Source organism: Harpia harpyja, chromosome 23 (genome assembly GCF_026419915.1).
Source record: "Harpia harpyja isolate bHarHar1 chromosome 23, bHarHar1 primary haplotype, whole genome shotgun sequence".
In the NCBI taxonomy this organism is placed as follows: Eukaryota; Metazoa; Chordata; class Aves; order Accipitriformes; family Accipitridae; genus Harpia; species Harpia harpyja.
Genome location: NC_068962.1, coordinates 3,030,194 through 3,055,677, shown reverse-complemented (window position 1 = coordinate 3,055,677; position 25,484 = coordinate 3,030,194). Strand labels below are relative to the sequence as shown.

The 25,484-nt window shown below is 39.0% G+C and overlaps 2 protein-coding genes and 1 long non-coding RNA gene across 15 annotated transcripts in view; 2 read left to right on the top strand and 1 right to left on the bottom strand.

Moving 5' to 3' along the window:
- APAF1 (apoptotic peptidase activating factor 1) overlaps nucleotides 1-18,814 on the top strand; it is a 53,614-nt gene extending 34,800 nt beyond the window's left edge. For 3 of the 5 annotated variants that reach the window (XM_052774206.1, XM_052774208.1, XM_052774207.1), the window contains exon 28: nucleotides 1,928-3,595. In XM_052774206.1, the coding sequence (XP_052630166.1) occupies nucleotides 1,928-2,071 (144 nt within the window). In that variant the 3' untranslated portion in view covers nucleotides 2,072-3,595. Of the gene's footprint in view, nucleotides 1-1,927; nucleotides 3,596-3,755; nucleotides 4,369-5,377; nucleotides 5,525-8,138; nucleotides 8,244-12,644; nucleotides 12,719-18,553 lie in introns of those variants that run through there. The other 2 variants (XR_008233061.1, XM_052774209.1) reach the window with 2 other exon arrangements.
- Nucleotides 15,826-25,484, bottom strand: part of ANKS1B (ankyrin repeat and sterile alpha motif domain containing 1B) — a 445,721-nt gene continuing 436,062 nt past the window's right edge. For 5 of the 9 annotated variants that reach the window (XM_052774196.1, XM_052774197.1, XM_052774199.1 and 2 more), the window contains 2 exons: nucleotides 18,918-19,085; nucleotides 15,826-17,744 (listed from right to left, as the gene is read on the bottom strand). In XM_052774196.1, coding sequence (XP_052630156.1) covers nucleotides 17,634-17,744; nucleotides 18,918-19,085 — 279 coding nt within the window. In that variant the 3' untranslated portion in view covers nucleotides 15,826-17,633. The other 4 variants (XM_052774198.1, XM_052774203.1, XM_052774204.1 and 1 more) reach the window with 2 other exon arrangements.
- Nucleotides 19,295-25,052, top strand: LOC128135371 (uncharacterized). Its single transcript, XR_008233064.1, has 5 exons — nucleotides 19,295-19,758; nucleotides 21,797-21,984; nucleotides 22,432-22,567; nucleotides 23,144-23,943; nucleotides 24,526-25,052. It is a non-coding gene; the product is annotated as an uncharacterized LOC128135371 (long non-coding RNA).

Genomic DNA, 25,484 nt, shown 5'->3' with positions numbered 1-25,484 from the left:
TGGTAGTTGAAGACAGCAGTTAGCCGCCTTCTCAGGCTAAACAAATTCAGTGCTCTGTCTCTGTTCTACGACATCTGTTCTAGGTGTCCAGCCATCTCAGTGACCATGTGCTGGATTTACTCCAGTTTGTTAGTGTCCTTCTTGTACTAGGCTGGGGCTCAACACTCAGTGACTGAACTGCTGACGACTACTCTTCAAATCTAGCAGTCTGCCCAGTTTGTCACCTACGTTGTATTCCACCCATCAGTCTGTATCTCTCCAGTTTGACTATTAGGGAGACCATGGGAGACCATGTTGAAAGCTTGGCTAAAGTCAAGGTTAATCACATCCACTGCACTTGCCATGCTATTTGCAGAGCCACCATTATTGTCAACAGAAGTCAGTTGGGTAGTTCAGCATGATTTACCTTTGGTAAATCTGTGCTAGTTGTTCACGATCACTTCTTGTCCTGCACGTGACTTGAAATGGCTTCCAGAAATCTTGTTCCATAATAATCGCAGACACTGGAGTGAAGATTACTGCCCTGCAGTTCCCAGCATCTTCTTTGCCCTTTGTGAAAATGGGTATGCATTTGCCTTTTTCCAGTCATTGGGACCAGATTCAATCACCATGCCTTCTCAAAGTACTGTTTTTCTACTTTTCTTTCAAGATCTACAGATGGATGTGTATGATGTGCATGAAAACACATAGACACACACACACCTTTTTTGTAGGGAGATACTAGTCAGTGAAAGTCTAAAACATTTGAGAAGTTTGGACCTCTAAGAACTGGACTGGGTTGGATTGTAGGGTTACACAGAAGATACCTTTAAATAAATGAGTCATCTTATTCATAGATGAGGTGCATCCAGCTATGTACCATTGAACTTGCTGTGTGAGTGGTACCCGCTGGCCCAGCACCTGATCACTTATCCACCAACAAAGGTTCAAGAGCTAATTAAGATCCAGTTTTCGGTTTGTTTGGGGTTTTTTTTATGGGTCTCCATCAAATAACAGACACTTTAGGAAAGGTGTTTTTAATCAGAACATTATAGCTGTGTAGTTGCAAATCTGTATTGTGCACACAACTATAATGTTACTTATTTCATGGGATGAGTAAGCTAAAAAGTAGCAGTACCACCTGCTTTTATAGATGATCAAAGCTGAAGGTAATCTGTTTTGGTATTTTGCTACTGCACTCAAATGTTGCAAGAATACAAGGTAGACTTCTTATTGGAACAATCAAGTAACAGCTTTGTGCTGGATTGTGTTTGGTTCAATTTTGCATTGGTCTACAGTTTTCCTGAGAAATGTGAAATTTCAGTCTACATTCATGGAGTAAACTGATGGTTGAAGGTTTCTCTGTAGCTTTGTTATTAGTGCTTCCTTTATATTCTAGAAAAAAAAAAAATTTAATCTCACTGAAAAAAACTGTCCTGCTAACAAAACTGCAAATGGTTTGAAATGTGTACATGATTGATCCTCTTGTAAGTCCAGCTAAGTTTTTTGGGGGTTTGTTTTTTTGGTTTTTTTTTAATCCAGCTATAGTTTCAATTATATTGTCTGGCAATGTCTCATGTATTCGTTTAGTTATATAAAAATACATAATCTTTTACATTTGGGACATGTTACAGTTTACATCTATTGATTGCATTTTGTGATGGGGTAAAGGGCAGTACCTGAATTTATTATTTTGTGTGCTTTCCTGAAATTAAACAGCTTCAGTCTTTTTGAAGTTTCTTTTTATCTGAAAGTCTTATACCCCTAGTACATTACACTCCAGTAAACATTTACTACTTAAGATTGCTTGTATTTTTATTTTTCATTCTACCTCTTTGGGGAAAGCAGTCAATTGGGCTTGCCATGTGAAGCCTGTTTATAGAATTTATTCTAAGCTTTCTTCAACTAACTGAAAGTGTGTTGGTTTGTTTTTTTTTTTTTTTTATAGTGGTGGAATGTAACTACTGGAGAATCCTTACAAACCTTCTACACGAACGGAACAAACCTCAAGTCAATACATGTGTCCCCTAATTTCAAAGTGTATGTGACTGTTGATAATCTTGGTATTCTTTATGTATTACAGAAGTTGTGATTAATGTGCTGAAAACTGCAAAGATAATTCATTTTTTTTTAAGCTGGAGACAAAATTCTGCTAAATGATTGTCTGACACTCACTAAGCTGTGAATTATATTTCATTGTTGTATTCATGATGTTTTCAGGTATATTAATGTACATTTATGCATGTTTTTTCAAATGAACTTGCATTTAATCTTGTTTTTAATAAGAATTATTATAATTCTTAAGTCTTGATTTGCATCTTAAGTATGTTGTTTCTAATTTTGTAAGGAAATTTATATTAAGATTATTCAAATGAGTTGACATTAATATTAACAGTGAAAAAATACTAGGAATCTAATACTTTGAAATTGTATTTAGTGCTAAGGCTGATGGCTAAATGCTCTCTAGCCATGAACACAACTGTGTAAGATGCAAAAAAATTTTTTTTTTTTACTGTGATGGTAAGGATTTTCATTTAGTACAGAATGGAAAGAATCAGGGACATCCTTCATTTGAAAAATGAGACTAGCTATCTTGGTGCTTGACGTTCAAAACAAATCAAGTAGCTGTTCAGTTTACAGCAGCAGTGCTTCCCGCTTGCAATAAGAACCTTCATGCTTCTAACCTTGTGGAGATAAAGTGCACTGTAACACATATGAGCTATTCCTATTAAGGGGAACACCTTGAGTCGTGTTTTCTCAAGGCAAAATCTGAAAGGATATTGCAATTTAAATGGAAGAGATTGTGCCACATTTCCAGTCAAAGGGTGAATACAGCTAACCAGCTAAACTGAGAATGGAAATGGTTTAAAAGGTATATATTGAAAAATATAAGGAGGTGTGAATTTTAGTTATTTTGCCTTTCAGAATTAGCATTCAGTTCATACTATGGAGACATTTTACTGTTGTCAGCTTTGTTTACATGGGATTCTATGCACAGGGATCTCTTGCCTGGTAATATGTGATTTCCTTATGTGATTTTCTGGGTTTTTGGTTTGGGTTGTTTTTTTTTTTCAGTCTATTTATAGATTCAATCTAGGGTAGAAATGTTGACGTTTTGTACTAATTATACTTGACATATCTTTTGTGAATAATTAGATAACAATTTTTCTTAGGTGCCTAGTAAACCTTGTTTAGTAAATTGTCTCTCAACTGCTATGAGCAACTGCACAAGCATTAATATGATTTTCATATTTTTGTAGTTGGCAGTAGAACACTATCTAAGTACTTGATTGTAAAAAGTACATTAGCAAGTGTCTCAACTGGTACTGAACAATGAAATTCTCACTTTTATTATTTTTTTGTGTGCATTTCAGAAGATTTAATATACATTCTTAGTATTTTCCTGGCTTTGACAATCACCAGTTTTTCCTCTTTTTTAACTTAAAATTCCACCATTTCTAAGGTGCTACTGAATACGGGTCAGTATAATTAAAGTACTGCTGGCAGAAATTTAAAGAGAAGAAATTCAATAGAAAAAACATGATGTTTTGTATTCTAAGTATTTACAGCATTCAATAAAGATCATCCAGGCAATATTGGCCAAGTTGTAAATTAATTTGAATTCCTAAGTGTTGTTTGGTGGGGGTTTTTTTTGTTTGGTTGGGTTTTTTTAACAGGGTAGGAGGGAGGGGAAGCCATGCCTCTTTTATTGTGGTTTTATTTTCAATCTAAACATAATGATGCTTTACAACCTACATCAAAAAATACTTTGGCAGGTAAGCAACAGTATTAAATATGAGGACAGAGGAAAAAGTGGACAAAGAGAAACCAAAGTCTTGGAACACATCCTGCAACGTTCGGGACAGATTTGCTTCTACTGTCTAGTTTGCACAGACCTCATCAGTTCCCTCCCCGAACAGCTGAAGATTCAAGGAGCAGGACGCTCCACTTAGCCAGCGTCCCTTGATTGCGTAGGCTGTGCTGTCCTTATTGCACAGGACCGCGTCGGGCTGAACTCAGAGACCCAACGAGGTAAAAAGGTAACAGGATAAATGTTTCACATGAGGAACCAGGACAGAAAGTTGTCTTTTGTGGCAATGCTAATGAAACTCTGATAGGAAAAACCAATCATGGTTTAACGAAGAAAGTGAACGGTGTATGAGCAGAGTTCATAGACGATTTCAATTTTGAAGCAAGTAGGAAGCAAGCAGCACAGAAGCTTGAAGTGTGAGATAAATAGTGCATTCTTGAATTCTTCTGCAAGAATGACAACACAGCAGCATTATACTTGTGCTGGAACTGAGGAAGCTGTGCTTCATAGAAGGTAGTGTTAACAGAGTCAGGATGGTTGCGTTCATGTGCAAATGTATGGAGTGGGCTGTAAGTCTTTGTAGCTGAGGTGGAAGAAGAGAAATAGCAATGAGAAAGTCTGAAGAGCCGAAGAATAGATACGATTTGCAGGAAGAGGATGACAAATTTTAAATGAGAAATTGTTAAAATAGGGGCCAACTGAGACAGCAACTTCTTTAGTTTAGAATATTTAAGAAGGTTAAGGCAGTTTACTGTAATAAAAAATAAAGTCCTGCTGTGTCATCAGATTTAGCTCTTCTCTTTGATGTTAGATGTATTTTAAAGGAAACAAGAGCAAGTTTGGCCAGAAGCAATTTTTATGTAGATTGAACATTAGTGCTTCCATTATCTCTTGTAATTCAGATCAAATTGAATCAGGCTGCATTCAGATTTAACTAATGAGCATTGCCAATTTTATCTAGTACTTTAACTGAAATTATAATATGCTTTTGTGTAAACAATTTTTAGGTACACTTCCTATGAACGATGCCTATCAGTTTCTGTAGAAGTTTTGAGTGTCTTCACTTTGGCGATTAGACCTACAGCTCCTTCATAAATCTCTTTTTTCTCTTTCCTTTATTAACAAGGAATTGTACTCACATGCAATACAGCTGCTCAAGAGGTTGCTTTATATTGCCTTGAACTGTACCATTCCTTTAACTACAGTGTCACTTTCCCCCTCTCATCTTATATAGCTGTTTGAAATGGAACTGTGCCATTATTGCCTGAGGCTTTTCCATGTAAAGGTTTATGGATCTCTTGTAGTGCTGGAGTGTGTGGGTAGAGCTGGAACTGGTAACCTGTTGCCAGTAGAGGAACACCCTCCACCCCAAAATTATTCTGCCTCCCCTAGAAAATGATGCAGTTAAACTCCCTATTACAGAATGCTGTTTAAATTGCTGATTTTTTTTTTTTTTTCCCTCCCCAATTTTTTATTTAGTGAAGTCTCTGTAAGGGACCCGTTTCCCCAGGTTGTATCTGGTTACGATAGTCTGTGTCCTTGTCTCTGCGCTCCTGAGGTGTTTTACAGAAGCTGATGCTTTTGCAGGTTTCAGGGGAAAGCCAGGCTGAGAAAGCAGTCTGACTCAGGTGGTTTCTTCTGCCCTCCTGGAACAGAACCTTGCAGGGAGGCCCCTCTGCCCCATCTTTAAGAAGCCAGTAAATCCAGAATACCAGTAGGTCACAGAGAATTCAGGTATGTTCTTGCACTTGCCAGTAGAACGTGACCCCCCTACCAAACTGTTTGGTTGCCCTTTCTCCTTCGTAGCAAGTACAGATGCCATGGCAGTGCCGGGGAGCACAGAAGTCAGCCTTGGAGCTGAGAGACGATTTCTGGTGTTTCCCTCTGACAGCACGCTCTGGTGTGTTTGTCAGCATTTTGCTTTCCTCCTCCTCCTGTCTGCTATGAAGACACAAATTGATTTGGGCTCATAGATGGTGATGATGATGCCCAAGAGCTCTGGCCACCTTATTTCTGTTGTGATTTCAAGAAGAGCAGAGGCCAAATAGAGAACAGGCAGTGTGCCAGATAGCTAGAACATTTTCTGTGTGATTTTTGTGCTCAATTCACTTTGCTCTTTCAAGCTAGGAACGGTGGGACACAATCACTGGCTCTGCTGATATGCAAGAAGATGTTAAGCTGAGACTAGGCTTGTTTGTGGCATGAACTCTGCAGTAGGTTGACCTCTATTTTTCAGCACTTCCAAAGCTGCTGTGCAGTGTGCTGCTATCCACGTCTTTGCATGTTGGTGTGGGTTTGGGTTTTTTCTTTGGCGGGGGGGGAGCTGTGGGTTTGGAGGGGGCGTGTTGGGTTTTCTTGGGTTTGGAGGAGTTTTTTTCCAAATTAACTTACTGCACACCTTTCTTCTAAGGGGGCTTTTTATGAGAAACCTTGCAACTGGGTTTAACAGATGCCTAAGCTGGGCTGTTAGGGTGCATCCTAAAAGATCAGTGAGTATAAAGGAGTAAGATTTTCAGTCTGCTTGTGTTATTGACAACTTCAGCACTTTCTATATCATCTCCTCCAGTCACACTCATGGGACATAGCGCAACTGTGTGATAGTTGGGCTAGTTGAACTCTAAGTGGCATGTGTGTGTTTATTCAGGATGAGAAAGCTAAAGTATCTTCTAAGTGTTTCAATAGGCAGTTTCTCTCTTGGGGCCTGACTGTTAACAGAACAAATTAGCTTCCTGTGCTTGTTTCCATTTAACAAACCATACGTTGTATGTATAACATGTGCTCTGAGAACGGTTAGATTCAAGTCCTTCAGGCTAGAGAGGATTCTTGTTCTGTACTCAAGAGGGATCATCTTAGTACTTAGGATGCCACTGTTAGACTCTGTGTGTTTGTGTGTGGTATTTTTCATTTCTTCTATTTACTACTTTCAGTTTATTTGTGTCCCTCTGACTTTTTTTTTAGCTTTGTCCAGTTTCTCTAATAACATATGAACTCAGGTGAACTTTGAAAATCATGATGTTTAAAATTACTCAAAACGAAGCAAAGACAAATTTACCTAATCCAGCTGTGTAAAAGTAAATACGATGCTGTTTAGATAAAGCTAGTGTTATTTCTAATGCATAAATGCACACAAAGTGTGCTTAATATTTAAAATAACTTAAAAAAAGGTATTTTGCATTACTTGCGTTTCTAAAGCAATAGGCTCTTTTAATTGTTCTCCATATATTTGTTCTCTATAGCAAAATTCATTTCTTTAGACAACCAGTATTTTCTAGCAAATGAGAGCAGGGTTTTCCTGTAGTTCTAAAAATCACATTATTTGTCTGTAATATTCTCCAAAGATAGTAATAACTGTCCATACTCCTCTTCCTCAGTAGAGTCAATGTTCAGCTTTATGTGCATTAAGACTTTGTAGCCTGCTGGTTCAAACTCGTATTCCAGTGCTGAGAAATCTTAGTCTTGTCATGTCCTGAGAGCAAGTTTTCTGGTCCCAGAGAAACAATGACAGGGACATTTCTTTCTGTGCTTCCCAGTTAGAACCACTTAAATTCATCTTTTAATACTATGATCAGTATTGGTTGTTGTTTATAAGCTCTTTAGCAGAAAATATACTTTTGGTTTAACAGCATTGCAATAATGCATGAGAGGAATGTCGTATTTTCAATGTGAGATTTGGAAATGCTTAGTTTTGTCTTTTTAACACTTCTTGGTTTGTGGTGTGGATTTGGGTTTTTTTATGGGTTTGGGGGGGGGGTATTTTAGTAGAGAATAGATGAATGAACAGACATAGGCATAGGTCAGTGAAAATCTGTCTCTAAATACAGATCAAACATTTTGCTTTAAAGAATCCAACCCGAAGCCGATAGTCACATCTTGATGGTTAAGCACTCAGCACCTAGACAGTAATGTAAGATATACTTACGCAAGTTGATAGCTCCTAAATTTCTCAATGTATTTGCATGATTTCTTACAATGTGCTGTACACATATTCAGTACAGGATAGCAATTATGCGTTTTATACTTCCACCTGTACAAAGGAGATTGAAGAAGTTGTGTGGAAGGGGTCTTATCAATATGTGACTTAAACTTCAGAACTGAAAAATGTGAGGAGGAACAGTTTAAAGAGTTTGAACATATTAAATGTTGGTTAAATTTTACCTCTATTTGAGTATATATTTAACAATAGCATGAAAAGAGGTCATCTGAGTGCATCTGAATTTTCAAAGCATTTAAAGAAATATTTTGAACATCTTGCAGATGTTGCACTCTCAGTTTCTCAAAGCCAAACAGTTGTGGTTTTGTCTACTCTAAAAATTATAGAGCAGATAGTAATTTTTTTTTCTTTCTACAGTATCAGCTATTAAATTGCTGTTCTGACTCAGCAGCTAGTTTTTCATAATCTGGAGCACTGGGTTTGACGTATATCTTCTGGGTACACGTTCATTCAAAATGAACGGTAAGTGGCCAAACTGAATCTGTGGAAGAATAGTTTTTCACTGCAAGATGGTAGCAGTGAATACCTGTCAGAGACAGGTACAGTTCAACTGAACCACATATGACCTGGAATTTTCTTCATAGCATATCTTGAGCATTTAAATTTGGTTAAAAATATATTAAACACAGTAGATGTCAATAAGCTAAAAGCCTACCAATTTGATTGTTTTATCTCCTTTTTCCAGAAATATCTTTGTTCAAAGGGTTAAACTTTTGTTTGTTAGACATGGAAAAAAGTCTATTCCTTGAAGTTATGGTCTATTTTTCCTCTTAAGCTTCTACTAGCTGTAGAGCTCTTTACACTTTGCAGTTTCTCAAGCTGCTTTACCCCTCATTACATCTCATATTTAGTCCTCAGTTCCTGTTGTCAACCTGCTTTCAAGGGAGGGTTCCACTGTTCAGGGTTCCAGTATTGGTAATGTTAGGGGAAGATTTGCTGGAACGATGTTGTACTTCACTCTCCTTTCTTTTATCGCAAAATGGCTTTGTGGAATGGAGCGTTTTCTCAGTTTGTGTTCTGGATCTTTCTGGTTTCTTCAGCATGTATTAGTGGAAAAAAAAAGAATGATCTTTACCAAGCTGTTAGCTAAGTGTATTATGCATCATACTGCTTTTTTTGCTAAAATGAATCTAGGAAATTAAGATCACCTTCTCTGAAAATGATAATTCTTCCTATATTTTTTAGTATTAGTTTGCATACATATTATATTTTCTGCTTTTCAAAAATTAAACCACAGTGCCTCCAGCTCATGCAGCTTGTACCTCCATTACTCCATTACCTATTTTGCTCCTTATTTGAGTTCTGTCATGGGTTAGAAATCATTTTAGGATAATACTATGTATCTGTCCATGTGTTTGTTTTGTTAAGCAGGAACCTATCTGGAAAATGAGAATTTGATCACAGTGAATACTCTGAGCAGTTAGCAGCAAATGCAAGAGGTCTTAACTTTGATATATTCTTCTTTCTCACAAAAGCAAAGTTTGGATATCTAAATTGGAATTGATAACTATGACAAGTAGTGAGGGGCTTTGAGCTTGGGTGTCTTCTGGTTTGAATGCGTTTTGTGCAACTTTTGAGTTCTAACAAAGTGGTTTTCCCTATTGAAATGACCGCACTGAGATATTTTTTGCTTTTTCTAAGGTGACTATCCATTCATGGGTGTTGAGAGTCCTTGAAGGGAAATATTGGAAGTTCCTAAACACAGTCAAAACTTCAAAGTGAGAACAGCTGAATTAGGTATTGTAACCCAAGGACTTACTTGGTCTGAATGGGAGGACTGCAAAAATTCTTCCCCAGAGGAAGCAAAGGCAAAATTTAAGTGACTGCAGTCAGACACCAGTAGCACACATAATCCAGTAGCAGTGGCACGTTAAAGGTGTAACTGTGACAGTGGTGTTTGTGCAGTGGCTGACAGAAGCAGTACTTTTTTTTAACAGTTAAGTGCTTTTTGCTTTCCATTTGAAATACAAGTTTTGCTCTTGCAGATTCTTGGACTTGCTTTTTCTTCCTCTAAGCCAGTTTTAGAGGCTATTTTGAAGAGGATATTCAACTAATTCTGGCATTTTTCCTTAAGAACCGAGTAGAGATTGAAAACTGGGTGCCTTAATCTATCCTTCCCTTTCAGAGTTGTTTTTTCCCGACAGATTCTTGCTGCATTAAACAAGTGAAGCCATATAACAAACATTTTGGTAATCAGGCCAACATAAAGTACTCATAAATTATCACCAGGCAGCTCTAAATCTGTCATAAATTCTTACTGACTTGCTCACAGGAATGTTTATGTAATTGAAAGAAAATATAGAGAGGAAGTTAAGTCTCCTTTTTACAAGTTAAATCAACTACAGCGAGATGAAAAACACCCACACACTTGGCTTTGGATCAGCGGAGACGTTCTTGAAAAGCAAACCTTTATGAAATCTTTATTATGAAATCAAATGATGAAATCAAATTCAAGGTGTAAAAATTAGCAGTTTTCCAGGTGTCACTGATTGTACTCTGCTTGCATAATCCGTGTATAACAGGGTATCACCTTGACCAGGGAGTTACAAGTTTGGAATCATTCCAGCAAAACAATTTTTGGCATAGGTGGGAACAGAGGTGTAATGTAGGATGTGTTAAAGCTGGGAATCATTGAAAGGCATCCAAGGAGTCATAGTTCTGCAGATGTGAGAGAAAAAAACAAAAGAAACCACGACAAAACCTGCTGAATGAGATGCTATCTTATGTGACATCCCTTAAAAAGAGGTGTAGAGGCTGCAGTGAAACACAGATAAATATATTAGATGTTTATGATACTTTAGAGTGTAATTTACAAATTACAAAGTAAAGTATAGGAGCAACTGATAGGGATTTGTTTGATCATTTGTCCATGATCTATAAATCTTTGATGATAATGCTGCAGATGATATAAATTGGCTAAAGACTGAATTGCAAGAATAAGTAGCTATCACAATATGATGTGTGTCTTTCAACATCCAACAGCATGTTTTTGTTACCTTATGGACAAAGTATAGCTTTGTCATATGTAGTAGACTGAAGAATGCCAGTGAGACCACCTTGAAAATGGTGGCGTGGAATCGCAAGTGGATGGTATCATCCACACAAACTCCAAAGCGTCTGCAGTGGTACGTAAACAGGGCTTGTGGGCACATAAAGAGGGTCTGTCTTGAAGGAGTGAGGAAGTGATCTATGTGCTTCATTAATAAGACATCAGCTGGAGTAGTGCCTATAGCTCTGGTATTTGTATTTCAGGGACAAAACGGATTCAACCGAAATTTAGAAGAGGACCACAAAAAGTGATCCATGGGCTGGGCAGAAGTCTTGCAGTGTAAAGTTTGAGTTGAATTGGAGAGATGGCTGAGAAGTCACCTGTTAGTGAGGTGTGGGAGAGAGGCAGGACATTTCAGCCTTGCTGACAAAAGAATAACAAGGTCTATTGGCTGGAAGAAAAAAAACCACCTTGGAAAATCATGTAAAGCAAGGGAATTCTTAATTTCTGCTTCTCTACACAAAACTGAGTCTAAACAAACATCTCAAAAATACTCAGTCTCTACTTAAATGCTCCAAGCTGTTCATATGCTTCAAATGTTATGGATTATTATAAAGCTAAGATCTCTATTCCCTTGCTCTGCATGTCTCGCCTAAAAATAGATACAGAAAGGAACTTAAGAGACCCTCTGATAAAGTTCCTTGTCTCAGGTCTGCATAGTCTGTGCTAGGAGAGTGATTGTAATGAAATACCAAGATTCCGGGTTTTTGTTGGTCATCTGTGGATCAGAAAAAACTTCAGTCTTGTAAAGGCCAAATTATACAGTACATCTTTTCACCTTCGAGATTGGCCACTTTAGGAAGTGCAGTTTTGAACACAGGTGAGCTGTGCCTTCAGGTGCGACAGGTATTCATTCATCTTTTTGTTTTCCTTGTGCAGTTTCCTTGCAGACTGCATCACGTAATGACTAGACTGCTGGCTGGGAAACAGATTTCCCCAAAGTCAGATTGGCAGGAATAGCTTTCCCCCTCTTTTTTCTGTAGTATAGGGTGCAGGCTATGCATTATCACCAGCTGGCATTACTTGGGTACTTCTCATTAAGGGCTTTCCTGCCATGTCAGGGGCTGGGGTTAGTGATGACACTTCAGTAGTTTCTTTACTTCTTGTAGCAATCGGTTTAATTTTCTAGGTTTGAGGTATTTGGCATAGGTAATTCTTGAAGCTGTACAAAATATAGCTGAGTGAAATGTAATGGCTGTGACAGAGGAATGGCCGTGGTGAATGATCTAACATCTTTTCATATTAACCTCCACTCATGCACAGCATTCCCAGATACTTGGAGGTTTCAGTAGGTTCACTCAATTCCAATGCAGAATTGTTTATCTAATCCGTCACTGATACCTTCCAGACAGTATATAACAATGTAAGTACATAAAGCTAACTTAAAGAAAAAAATATTAATCTTCTTTGCTACATAAACTCAAGAAATAAGTAGTGCTAGCCTCAATTATATACATAAGATATTTTTGCTTAGGACACGCCCAAGCCCTTGATTCGGCAACCTATCAATTATCATTATCCAATAATCACGAGCAGAAGAACGAAGACCGCACTGCATCTAATGCATTTTTTTAAATTTGTGTAGTCTATTTCTTTTTTCCTCATGGTGTCACTATAGGATAAAGTTAATGCTCTTTGGGTATTCTCTATACTGGAGCATGTTTCCATTTCCTTTGTCTCTGACTTTCTGGGTTTTCTATTACGTGTTTAGAAAAGATGACAACAAATATACTGGCTTCAAATTTGGACATGTTCTCTCAAGCATTGACCATCCTTAACATTGTGTGTGAATTTTTCATTTTGTTTTTTAAAAGGATTTAATACTGGAATAAATTCAGCTTTCGATAAGGACCTGGAGAATTTGAGCAGTTCTTCTAATGACTTGAAGGTAGGAATTGCCATGTTTAAAAAAAATGACAGAGACATGTGTCTTACAATTAAGTGAGCTTATGATGTTAAATCTGTGTATATTTTCGGTGTGTGAAGAAGTAGTCTAAGGCCCTCAGTTTCTGTCTAAGCTTCACTTTTTCTTATGTGATTGCAAAGTGTTTTGAATTCAGCTTTCTTGATTGATAGAAAAAGTAGTTTCCTTTTCCAAGCTCTTGGTGGCAAGAGGGGAGGGAGAGAATTTTGTTTCATTTACATAACGATAGCATTTTTGTCCCCCTTGTTGTTACCACTTTACCGAGACCCACATTTTCAAAGATATCTAGGTACCTGACCTCCACAGCGGAAAGGTGAAAGATGTGGCACTACCAAATGCATATAAACGTTAGGTAGGACTGAAGAGAAATTTGCTCGTGGTATTGTGTAAGAGTGGGAGCCAGGCATGGAGGTGCCGTTTCCCATTCCGGCATTTGGAGCATACCCTTCCTGAAAGGCAAGGACCATAGGCCATTTCCCTGATTTCCCTTTTCTGCCTCTTCAGTAGGACAGCCGTGTTTGGGCTGGCTGCATTCAGGATCGTAACGAGCCTGAGTGTGACTGTCTAGTCAGTGGGAAGGAAATCATCCACCAGTTCCACAAAATCTACGTCCTAGCGTGAACGCTGGCTGCAAGTGAATCTTGTACGCTTGTCTGTTAGCTGAGCTTGTGGTCGGCCTCGGACTCGCTTGGGTTATCGGCTCACAGGTGTGAAAGTTAACCAGAACCAGTGTATTCAAGGGTGGACTCGGTAGCAGTATGGTCAGTGTGCTAGTTTAGCAAAGAAGTTGGTTCACCTAAAGAAGTTATAGAGCTCTGAAGAGTTAGCAGAGCTTTTCAGCAGCAGCCTGAGCATTATCCCCCTGTGCTTTCCAGTGAGCTGAAAATCCCATCAATATTTCCAGCAAGAGTCCTTTTTTCTCCCACTCTCTTCAGCTGGTCTTTTTACATGAGATAACGGATATCCCTCTTCTTAGATAAGTGCCCACACCTAAATATTGTCTCTAATCCTTATGCCACGTCTTTCACTTACATGCTCATCACTGCCACACTGTTCCTCTGTAGAGTCAATTGCTCTTTGGGCTGGTAGTTTGGAGACAGTTGAAGTTACTATTTCTAGACTGTTGTCTTGATGACATCCTAGACCTATCATCCTCCAGTGAGGTGTGAAGTGGGACAGCTGAACAGCACACATGGAAAGAATCTAGGGCAAAATTAAATGAGAGTTCTGCACGTGGCACAAACTGCCTGGTTTGATCTAGAATGGAAGCTCTAAACTATTTCACAGTAGGATGTGAAAGTTTATTAGTTGTCTAGCATGCTGCTTTCTTTTCCAAAGGACTGACACAAACTTCTTCATGGCCTGCTAATTCTCTTCCCAACAGTCACCACTTCACGGCCATGCCAGTTTTTGATGCCGACATGTTGGCTTCAAGCTGCAGGGCATGTGGAACATTTGAGGTTCTGCAGGAGAAGCAGCCTCTCATAAACTTCCCGGCACAATACCAGAACCAGATATGCTGAGTGTCTCCTCCTGCCAGCTGCGGGCAGTAGCTCCTCTGGCTTTTAATAAACACCAGGCCAGGTTGGAGGAGTCACCATGTCCAGTCTGAAATGCAACCTCTGCTTTAGGAAACCCTCCACCTCCACCACACAGAATTTCCCCGTTGTTTTCCTCAGGAGTTTCTCCGGTCTTTAAGCCTTCTCCCAGCAGCAGCTTTTTTTACCTTGCATTATTAGAGAGCTCACTACCCAAATAATTCTCAAAATCCTTTGTCACCCACACTTACCCCACTTGGATTCCAATTTCCTTATCTTCTCATGTCAAATGCAGTCTACTCCCATATCGTCTCTCTTCTTTTGCCCGTTCTCCACCCTCCCACTGTAAGGCAGTTGTTGCAATTAACTCCTGGTTTTGTAACATCCAAATGCTCCAATTTCTTCACATACTCTCCTTGACTGCCCCTGCTTCCCTCTTACCTTGAGTAGAGGTCAAGAATAGCAATTTTCCTCACTTTCTGATCTTTTGAAGGTGTCTGGCTTTTTTCCTACCTTCACTTTTAAGACTGACCATTGTCCCCTTATTGCCTATATACTTCCAGCATACTAGGAACTTGAATGGAAAGTCACCTTGACCAAAAAGGACTAAAGATCAAGTGGTAACTGCTTTGGGTTAGTGCAGGTTTGTAGAAGTCTCTTTGGATCTGACGAAAGGAATGCTGAACCACTGTCCCATGCCAGGGGGGACCCCATGGACTTCTCTCCAACTGGCTTACACGAGTATCAGTTAGTGAGGGAAATGTTTCCCTCCAAAATCCCAGGTTTCTGCAAATACAGAAGTGCCTTATGCCTGTTAATTCTTATTTCTCCTTCCACTTTCAATTTACGTCTGCTGTGGGGTCTCCAATAGTTCACTGCCCCATCGTGTCCCAAAACTTTTCACACTCATTCCCTGCCCCGCCTGTCTCCTCCTTCATCAGTCTTGCTAGCCATCCTCAGTCTCTTTTGCCCCAATTATCTCTGCCAAACAAGTTCAGCTGCTTGCTGTGCTGCCTTACCTGCTTGACATCTCTTTGATGAACCTAGATCAAATTCTTCCTGCAAGTTGCCCGTTCTTCCCGTTGTTTCACTCCTGTCCCTTACATCTGCTTTGAGTTGAGCTGCGGCTCCTGTCTCATCCTTTAATTTTAGGGGTCACTGAGCTACAGAAGAGGTGCCCCAGTTTCATAGCCTGAAAATCTGGCCACTTTGTACTTTTGGTGCCTGAAGTGAACGTGTTTTACCGTAACTCCCTGTGCGAGTCTTTACAGGGTGCAATTAAATACGGGAAGTCAGCAGATCAGTAGTGCACTGAAGAACCAGTTAAGGACTTTAAAATATTCACCATCTGTAAACAAAATCTGTATTCGAAACCAAAACTGTCTCCACAGCAATGCCTGGGTTTGTGTGGGACAAGATCCAAAGCCCAGTGAACTCGGGGGAAGGGGAGGGGAGGACCTTTCACTGATTTCCATATCCTTTGGACCAGGCCCCGTATTTCCTTTAGCAATGATAGAAGGATGCACAAAGCACTGGGACTGTACAACTTCATTTTATTTTGTGTGCTTTTATAGGATATAAATAAATGACAAAATTACAAAATTTATAACTGGAAGCCCAAGCATATTTACATAAGTATTTGTTGCAGTGAGGCTACTATTTACTGTTCTCCTATACAATTTTCCTTTTGGTACCATATTTTTTAGTGTTATTTTTTTACTGTCAGTTGACTACATACATATCAACAGTGAATAGGCAAAAATATGTACAAGGAACTATTTTGTTCAAGTAAATTGAATACTGTATTAAAAGTATGTCATCACTCAGCGCTATGATTAGGTTTAACTGAACCATATACAATTATCAGGTTTAAACCAAGTTCAATTATCCATTTTTTTGGAATTTACCAACTGATGATTCTAACTGAAAACCTCAGCTGGATATGAAATAATAATTAAAAAAAACATTAAGACAACCACACAATTTATCAATATCTCTATAATGAACTTCAAAATGATTCACAATTTGACTGGATAGAACAATATACGTTAAAATGTCATTTTTCTCCTATAGTGATATTTGTACTGTTATAATTTCAGTTCTACATAAATATACATCATGGTATTATACAAATACTCCACAGACATTAAAAAAATTAAAACACTTCAAAGAAAATGTAAGTAAATCTTATTTAATCAAATCTTAAGCAAATGCTTAACTATTTTGTTCCATGAAAACATTTTTATTACTTTGGAATTTTTTTCTTTTTCTCACTATTTTTATTTAGAAAATGTTTTGCAGTAGAATTTTATCAACACTCTTCCAAACAAGCTTTCTGTGACAGAAATCTTGATAGCAAAATCCATGGTTTTGACTTTTTTTAGAACCACTGAGATTATTTTTTAAAAATACTATTAGAATTCATGGCTATAGCAATGTTGAACTGCATAAACTGTATGTAGGTGTAGTAGAATGACCATTCCACTTTCATTCCAGACTGATCACACGGAACATCCAGTGCACTGATGCTACAACTCTCATAATTTTCATAATGCTGCAATAGCAGTGGTTTACTTAACTTTAAAATAAACACTATTTGTCATAATTAATCTGGCTTCCTTCCATAAATATTCATATGTTTTCCTATAGTACTTCTCTTCCATAAAAATATCTAATAAATGTTTTCTGTGCATTATTAATAACTTTTTCTAACCATTCATAAAACTCTGATCCTTTGTTACAATGCAAGAGGTTCCTATTTCTGTAGAGGATCAAAGGACACCAATGATTACATATAAAACCAGCGCACACAGAAATCAGGGTGCCTAATTTCTTGTCACTTTAATGAGTTCTTTATTCAACACAGTAATTATTAATGAATTCAGTGGTTTCACAAATACTCTATTTATTAATTCTGGTTCTACTTCAATTAAAAACTGCCAAGATTTAAATAAAAAACCAATCAAATATTCTACTCATAGGCAGCATTAGTGTTAGTTTAGAGACCTTTTGTTTTTCTTAAAAAGTAGAATTCTAAAATAAGAAATCAAAGAAAGCACTGTGGCAGAGTCACAAGGGAGAACTGCGTGAAAAATAAGGTTTCTCACTCCTCTTGTGGACTGTAATTTGAAAAGTCTTCATATAGTGTCATTCTTCTGTCAGTGCTGCAGGAAGAAGAACATCACCAGAAATGACCGTCAGCCTTTTTTGTTAGTTACAAGGCCACTCATATACAGTGCAGTCTTCCTCTCTGCTGGATTGAAACGTTGCCATAAAGGAAAGGCTGTGCTGTGACTGCTTGGCGTGCAAGGCACAACAAGGAACAGGGGGACAGTTTTGTATCAGAAAATGGTAGTTTCATACTTGGTATTAATGCCTCTTTTGGCTTCTTGTCCAGGTTCAACAATCCATGGTAGGTTCGCCAGAGTCTTTTGTTCAGAGGGATCTATCTGCTTTAAGACAAACGCAAACATACAGACGGGTTACCATCTCTGGGCACAGCATTGCTAGCAGAAGTTTTTTCTTTAAACGAATAGAACACAGAACACATCCTGTATCGACAACGTCCTACAGCAGCGAGTGCGGTGGTCTACGCTCCCACGTACCCACGGTTGCCCTCTTTTTGCGGTTTAGATCAGAGCTGTGTCCACCCCCAAGCTATAGGGCATCATAGTTCGTTAAAGCCATCCTTGATTCTACGAAGTCCTTTTGCTACCGAGACAGACGATGGCATCAGGAAATGTTCTTGCTTAAAATTTTATGGAGGAAGATTCTGTGGCAATGGATGACAAAGTGTACAGTCATACATTTTTTTCCCCTTCCTCTCATCCAAGAATTAAATATCACAGAGCATGGGTCTCACTTTATAGCCAGTGAATATGATACAGTGTGCAGTCATTTTTCCCCTTTCCCTCCCAGATCACTTCTTTTAAAATAGTTTTCATAATTTTTTTAAAACCTCTACCATAAAAGAGTATTTCTCTGTCACCTATGCACTTCAGGAGGGCACTTTAAAGACAATATGTAGGTTCCAATGAGCTTGGATTCTCAGGCGTTTGGGATTCCAAAGAAAATATTGAATCCCAGTTTTAGAACAGGAGGGTCTGCTGAGGGTCAGAAAAAAAAAAAAAGGGAGGTAAGAAAAGAAGTTGCTTGGTATGACAAGACAATTGTAAATTGATTTGGATTTGTAATTTGATTAGGATACATATGTAGTGATTGTGTACCAAAGAAGTTTGGTGGGGATTTTATTTCTCAACAGGAGATCAGGAAAGTCCATGGAACCGCAGAGTTTTAGAGGTCTGCATTGGCTGTGATCCTCAGCACTTAAAAATTGGATTTAGACCGAATCAATTAAAGCTCTGCAATTACTACAAAAGATATATGCACAACCCTAGCCAAGCAACATATTAAACTGGAGGAATCTGAAATGAGCAGTTGTTCAAAACAGCTGCCCATGCTGCAGAGACACAACTTCTACCGGCTGATGAGCAGAGGTGGCACGACTGAGACATGGAGCGTTTCTGACTCAAGAGGTATATTCATTTATACAGCTTCTAGTGTATCAACTCTTAACTGTATAGCTGAATTTCATTTTTTTGCATGCATGACTACCTTCTACTTACCACTGACTTCCGAATACTAACACGTGGTTTGGGAATAGGTTTGGAGGGTTTGTTTTCAAAGCTTTCTGGGAGGGTTGAAGAATGGCCCCCTTTTCGTGCTTGTAGTGCAAGCTGATAGGCCACCTCAAATGCTTGTCCTAGTGTAAGAATGATTTCGTAAGCTAAATTCTGGAAAAAAACAAAAACAGTTAAAATTGGAGTGAGGTTGAAGTATCGTCAGATACATGAAATGGGGTAGTACTGGCTACAGAAGTGATTTCTAATGCAAATAATTAAAATCACCCTGGTAATAACTTCCTAAGCCTCTGCAATATTTACAACTATCATTTGATTTCTCATTGATGAAAACCAATCTAAATGTAATGTATTGTACTGAAAGTCATTGCTTCTAAAAACCTTGAAAAACATTGTCTCACTAAACATGAAACCAGGAGTGGGTGAGTGTGTCGTCTCTTTTTAGTACAAGTACGTTAACCCCCCCAGCTCCCACCCATCCTGCACTATTGCACCGATGTGACGTTCAGCCTGGCTCTATTTCAGAATTCTCTGCTGACCTGTCCTCCTCCAGAGCTGGCAGCCCAACGCGGGCGCCTCGGGACGCTCTGTGCTCCCACCGAACGGCCCGGGAAGCGGACGCAGCGTTGGTGTGATGCTTCCAAAAGGACAAAAAGCAAATGTCGCGAGCGCATGCTCTGCTTCACAGATGCAGGGCACCTAGGCGTGCATGAAAGTCAGCGCTCTGCTTCGGATGCACGTTTCCAGTCCTGGGGAAACCTTCTTGTGCTTTTGTTTTCTAGAAGTAGAAATGTTTGAGCTTAAACCGGCACGTCAGAAGACTCTTGTAAGTGGGGGCAGGGGGGTTAGTGTGTACCTCCAAAGAAGTCAGGCTCTTAAGACTAAGACCAGTTTGGTGGTACAGGTAGAATACTTTAAGTTCTCATTACATATGTGGAAAAAAAACTTGTTGAAAGGTTTATAAAGCATGAATGAGGAACCAGGGGGTCGGTATAAATATTTTTTCAGTACAGTTTACATCTCTGAAAAAGCAGTTCTGAGTTTCGAATTTGACCTTGTCTAAACTGCAAGTGAATTTTGATGGTAGTTTTTCTTCAGATTTGTGGGTTTGTTTTGGTGTATTTATTTCTAGGTTCCTACTAGAGCCTATTTCTAGGCTACTAACTTTGCAACAATGTTTTGAAGCCCTGCAGAGCAAATGCAAGCCTGCAGGCTTGCTTCCTTATGTCCTACAGTCTCCCCAGAATAATTTATAAATCTTTGCTGTAATTCGGAAGTTACCCTCTGCTTCCTCAATCTCTGTAGCCCATAGTTGGAAGCAACCCTGCATTGCTTTGCAACTAGGTGATCCCTTAAAATTCCCACGTTTCTGATGTAATTTTAAATGAGATGATATCTCTTTAGCTAGTCAAGTCTAATTTTGAGTTTGCAATAAGCCAGAAAGCAATGTAGGACACTTGGAAGGACACTTTCTGCCCTTCCATCATTAAAACACAGTTAAAAGGATAAGTGTTTTATTTCATGCCCTACACTGTAACTTCACTGTAGTCATGAAGAAATTCCATCCCTTTGTTATCACACATGTATACTGAGATAGTGTAGGCTAAATTCAGCATTTTTAGCTCATTAGAAGAGCTTCTTATAAAGGTGCCAGGGCTGGTCTTTGTTAGGTCAGACAGAAAACAATTATACTCCTCCACTGGGATATGCTCTCAGCTGTTACGACTGCAGTCACAACAGCAAGCTGGCCAAAGTTTCATAGCTTCCCAAATAAAAATGTCTGCCTGATTTGATAGCAGCAGTCTCCCACTTGTCTCCCCTTTAACTTAAGGGAACTGGCCAGGACTGAGAAACACTGAGGATGCAGTTTGCCAGTAGAGTAATAAATGAAAGACTAAAGTGACTATTATAAAAAGTGCCCTGCCTTTTAGCAGAACGCTGGCTATGGAATTAAGACCAACAGAGAGTATAATTGTTAAAAATGTACAGAATAATATTATTTGAAATGGAGTACGCCTATGAGTAGGACAAGAATATTATTCTAAAGACATCTTAATCAGCTGTCGTGACAGTAAGATAGTGTACTATATCATCATGGGATTGTCTACAGTGGATATTATTATTGCTAAGGAATACATCAACAGGACAGGGTGTAGTAATGGCTTGGAGAAAAAGCAGACTGTAATACTAGTGGGACTGAAAAAATGCACCATCCAGTGTGGCGTACAAAAGGGTCACAGAGACAGGCCTGAAAAAGCTCTGAGATAAGAGTGGAGACAAACAGAAAGTTTGCCATGCTGAGCCATAAATCTAGTCTGGGTCCTGCATCTTGTCAGAAGTCACTATGATTTGTTTTCTTTTGTAGTCTGTAAAATGAAAAAATAGGCCTGCCTGGAGCCTGAAAGCCATGGGAAACATGTAACTGTTTCTATGGTTAATAAATATTTGAAATATAGCAAATAGAACATTCACCGTTCTGTTCAATATTCAAAATGTAAACTGAACCATAACAAGTACATAAATTTCATACATTGTCTACTGTGGTAGAGCCTTGGTGGAGAGAAGTCTGCAGATGGAGGGCTTTAAAATTGTACCTTGTAAAATTTAAAAAAGCTATCTGAAAAATTGTATTTTGAAAAAAACAGCAGTAAATAAGTTTGGTTTGAAGAATTTCTCACCTGTAGTACTGGGAGAGGATTATGAGGATTAGAGTTGGTATGGATTCTTGCAGGGGCTATACCGGAGAGGTAAGAGAAGGATTTCCTTGGGGATGGGGGTGGAAAACCAAAACCACAAAATCCATCATGGAATTTCTTCTGAGAGAGTGAGGAGACTATTTGAATTTTTTACATGTGGCATAAAAGGAAGGAAACAGGTCTGCCTCCCCAAAGACGCTTAGCACAAAAGTTGTAGACCCTGTGCTCACTGTAGAAGACGTTGACCCTTACAGCATCCCATCGAGCTCCTTAGAAAGGCGGCAAAACTTTTAGGACCGCGATGCTTCAGAGGCTGCTACAGTCCTGCTCCTTGCTTGGCACAGCAGAGAAGGAACGTGAGTAAGCTAACGCCTTTTAAGCAACAATTTCTGGGAGATGAGAAATTGAATTCAATTGCCTTGTTTGCCATGTAATGTTACAATTCAATGCCCCAGCGCAAGCCTGAGTCAGGATTCTTCAGCTGCTTTAACTCTGCCAACCTATTACAATGGCTAATTGTTTTCTTACATTTTAACTGGCTTTTTTACTGTGTTAAGTTGCAGCAGGCACTGCTGCTTCATTGCATTGTAATGCTTCTATAAAGCTATGTTGAGGCTTTGAGAATATTTTAAGAAAGAGAGTAAGATCTCTGTCTTCTGAGCTATAAAAACTTAAAATGTCACTTGCAAAGGAATTTTTGGAAAAACTAACATTTTGCCTTTTTGGGCTAGCACTTTTGATGTAATGAGGATTTTATGGGTTTTTGCTTTTAAGTGATGATTTTCTTTTTTTTCTTCTTTAAGATCAATGACAAATCTGATCTTTTTTGAAGATTGAATTTACTGAAGAAGCTTCCTTTGGAGTTCCGCAGATGATTGGTGTGAGCTACCCATCACATCGGATATGTAGGAATGTCAATTAGGACACCCTGTGTTCAAGGTACCGAACTTAAAATGGCAGTTGGCAAAATCGAGCAGAACAGAGTATATGGAATCTTTACTTGAAAAACCTGAAAAATCCCAACCCAGTTCAAAATATCCATCCCTTGGGATGAAATCAGTTGCCTACTGTTTAGTCATACTAGAGTCTTCAAGGCCAAATGTAGAGGAATTCTACTACAAAAGCCTGACAAGAAGGGAAGGTTACTTACTAGTAGCGGGAGTTATGAGCGATGCAGAGCTGACATACCTATACATTAACAGTGTTAAGTACACATATGCTTTATCCTTCTAGACCACAGATACTTTTGGGTGGATCTAGAAAGGGAGTTTGTCTGCACTTTCCACCATGTCAGGCTTTGTGCATTCAAGGGGAAGAAAGCTCAGCTCGCCAAAGCTGGTGTGATGAGACCAACGTGGTTGGCATTTGTTTGCGATGGCTGTGCGCTCCTGGGCTGCATGAGGCTTTCGTGATCAGGCACTCCGGCAACTTAAATTCTTGATCCTTTCTCATTTGGGATTTAAAGCAATCGTGGATGGCAAACTCTTCTGAATCCATCTCTCTCTTTTAATACAGCACAGAAAGAGATCTTGTATGCAACTGGAGGATGGCAACAGGCCTTCAACGTGGGCCTTCATGCTGTTGCAAAAGCCATCGATGTAGATGAGACAGGAGCGATTCGTTTGCTCAGGAGCTGAAAGCTCCTTGTACCAAAGTGTGCTCCACCTCAAGAAGTTTGCCAGGAGCTGAAATGTTTTACACATTCCACCTAATATGCCCCAGAGAGGGGGCTGCCTGGGCATGCTGTCTCGGGGTGCTGCGAAGGAAAGATGTTTTCTGTTCTGGAGACATGGGGATGCCACGCTGATTGTACCTGGATGATCATATGAACAGAGAAAAAGTCCCCTAATCCCCTGGAAGAAGGCAATGAACAGAACTTTGAAACCTGAATGCATGCTTTTTCTTCTCTGCTAAGTATGTAGACTAGCAGTTACCAATTCTTATCCAGCTTAAGTCTATGCTATGAAGGACAGAATATAGAAAAGAAGAAAAAAGTCTTTGTGTTATGCAGAGCACCAGTCTAATCCTTGGCACGAGCCAGAGCAGAAATTGTTCCAATTTATGCTGGTTGTCTTCTATTCATAGGTGCATTGGGCAATGAAGGAATATCTGGTGGAAATTACTTTGGATGTCTCCCACGCATGAACTGGAATTCGGTATAGGAACTGTTATGGTTTGTTGCTCCAGAGGAATCCTTCACCGGTAGTTTTAGGGCTGGTTTATAAGTGAATGAGAGTGAAGTAGATTTCAAATATTGAGCAATAAATCCTCCTCTTCCCCCAAACCTGGTCCCCTTCAATATTCTTTAATCAAGTGTCGTGGTTTAACCCCAGCCAGCAACTAAACACCACGCAGCCGCTCACTCACTCCCCCCCACCCAGTGGGATGGGGGAGAAAATCGGGAGAAGAAGCAAAACCCGTGGGTTGAGATAAGAACGGTTTAATAGAACAGAAAAGAAGAAACTAATAATGATAATGATAACACTAATAAAATGACAACAGCAATAATGAAAGGATTGGAATGTACAAATGATACGCAGTGCAATTGCTCACCACCCGCCGACCGACACCCAGCCAGTCCCCCGAGCGGCGAATCCCCGCCCCCCACTTCCCCGTTTCTGTACTGGATGGGACGTCACATGGTATGGAATACACCGTTGGCCAGTTTGGGTCAGGTGCCCTGGCTGTGTCCTGTGCCAACTTCTTGTGCCCCTCCAGCTTTCTCACTGGCTGGGCATGAGAAGCTGAAAAATCCTTGACATTAGTCTAAACACTACTGAGCAACAACTGAAAACATCAGTGTTATCAACATTCTTCGCTCTGAACTCAAAACATAGCACTGTACCAGCTACTAGGAAGACAGTTAACTCTATCCCAGCTGAAACCAGGACATCAAGTTTGATGTTTTTGCAATTTTGATTGTAGAATTTTAACTCTGAGTAGACAAGTTACATGTACAGTCACTCCTAAATAGTATCAGTATCAATGCTGGTAGCTGACGTCACTACACTAAAATGCTTTCCTATCTGCAAAAAAAATTGTTCTTGCCCACATTTCCTGAGGAACTGAAGGACTTAAAAGAGTGAAATTTCTTCATACCATTGCAGGTATTGTATTACCATAATAGATACGATTTAAGATGCATCTTTTTTACACCTTAATGTGGATTTCTACCATTTCAAACTTTATTTTTCTTGACGTGATTGGACTTCTATCCATTGACAAATGGGTAGGATTGTTTCTGTTAGCAAACTGGAAGATCAGGCTAATGTACGTCTTAGAATTTAAATAGAAAATTTAATTTACTGTATGCTTGCATTCTGAATACCTAGCTATTTTTTATGGAGCTTGTACTTGCATCAAAAATGCTAGATCCTGAGAAACAAAACAACACAAAAAGAGAATATTTAAGTAGGTAACACCCCCCCCCAGATTATGTTGCAGGAGAAAACTAAGTTAAGACAGTTAGACATTAAAATTTCCGTATTGCTTAAAATAGCCATTTAAAGTGCTTGGGGTATTAAATGCTCCTCCTAAGGTATGGGAAGTGAGCAAAATGTTGCAATTATTCCTGGATCGCTATTCTTTCCTTGCCAAGCAAGGAGAAAATGAATTTCATCTGCTCTACCTGGGTCTACGTTTGTGCTTGATTATTAAACCTATAAATGGAACTGCAGTACTTTGAAACCATTAAGAAGTATTTAAATGGATCAGGAGAAATAATAGCCTCACTCAATCAGTCTAATTTCAGTTGATTCACTCATCGCTAAAATCTATATAATGTAACATCTTGTTGACCATAGTCTATTTTTAACACAATTTTGAAGTTTTTTCTACTCCCTGTGGACACGAAAAT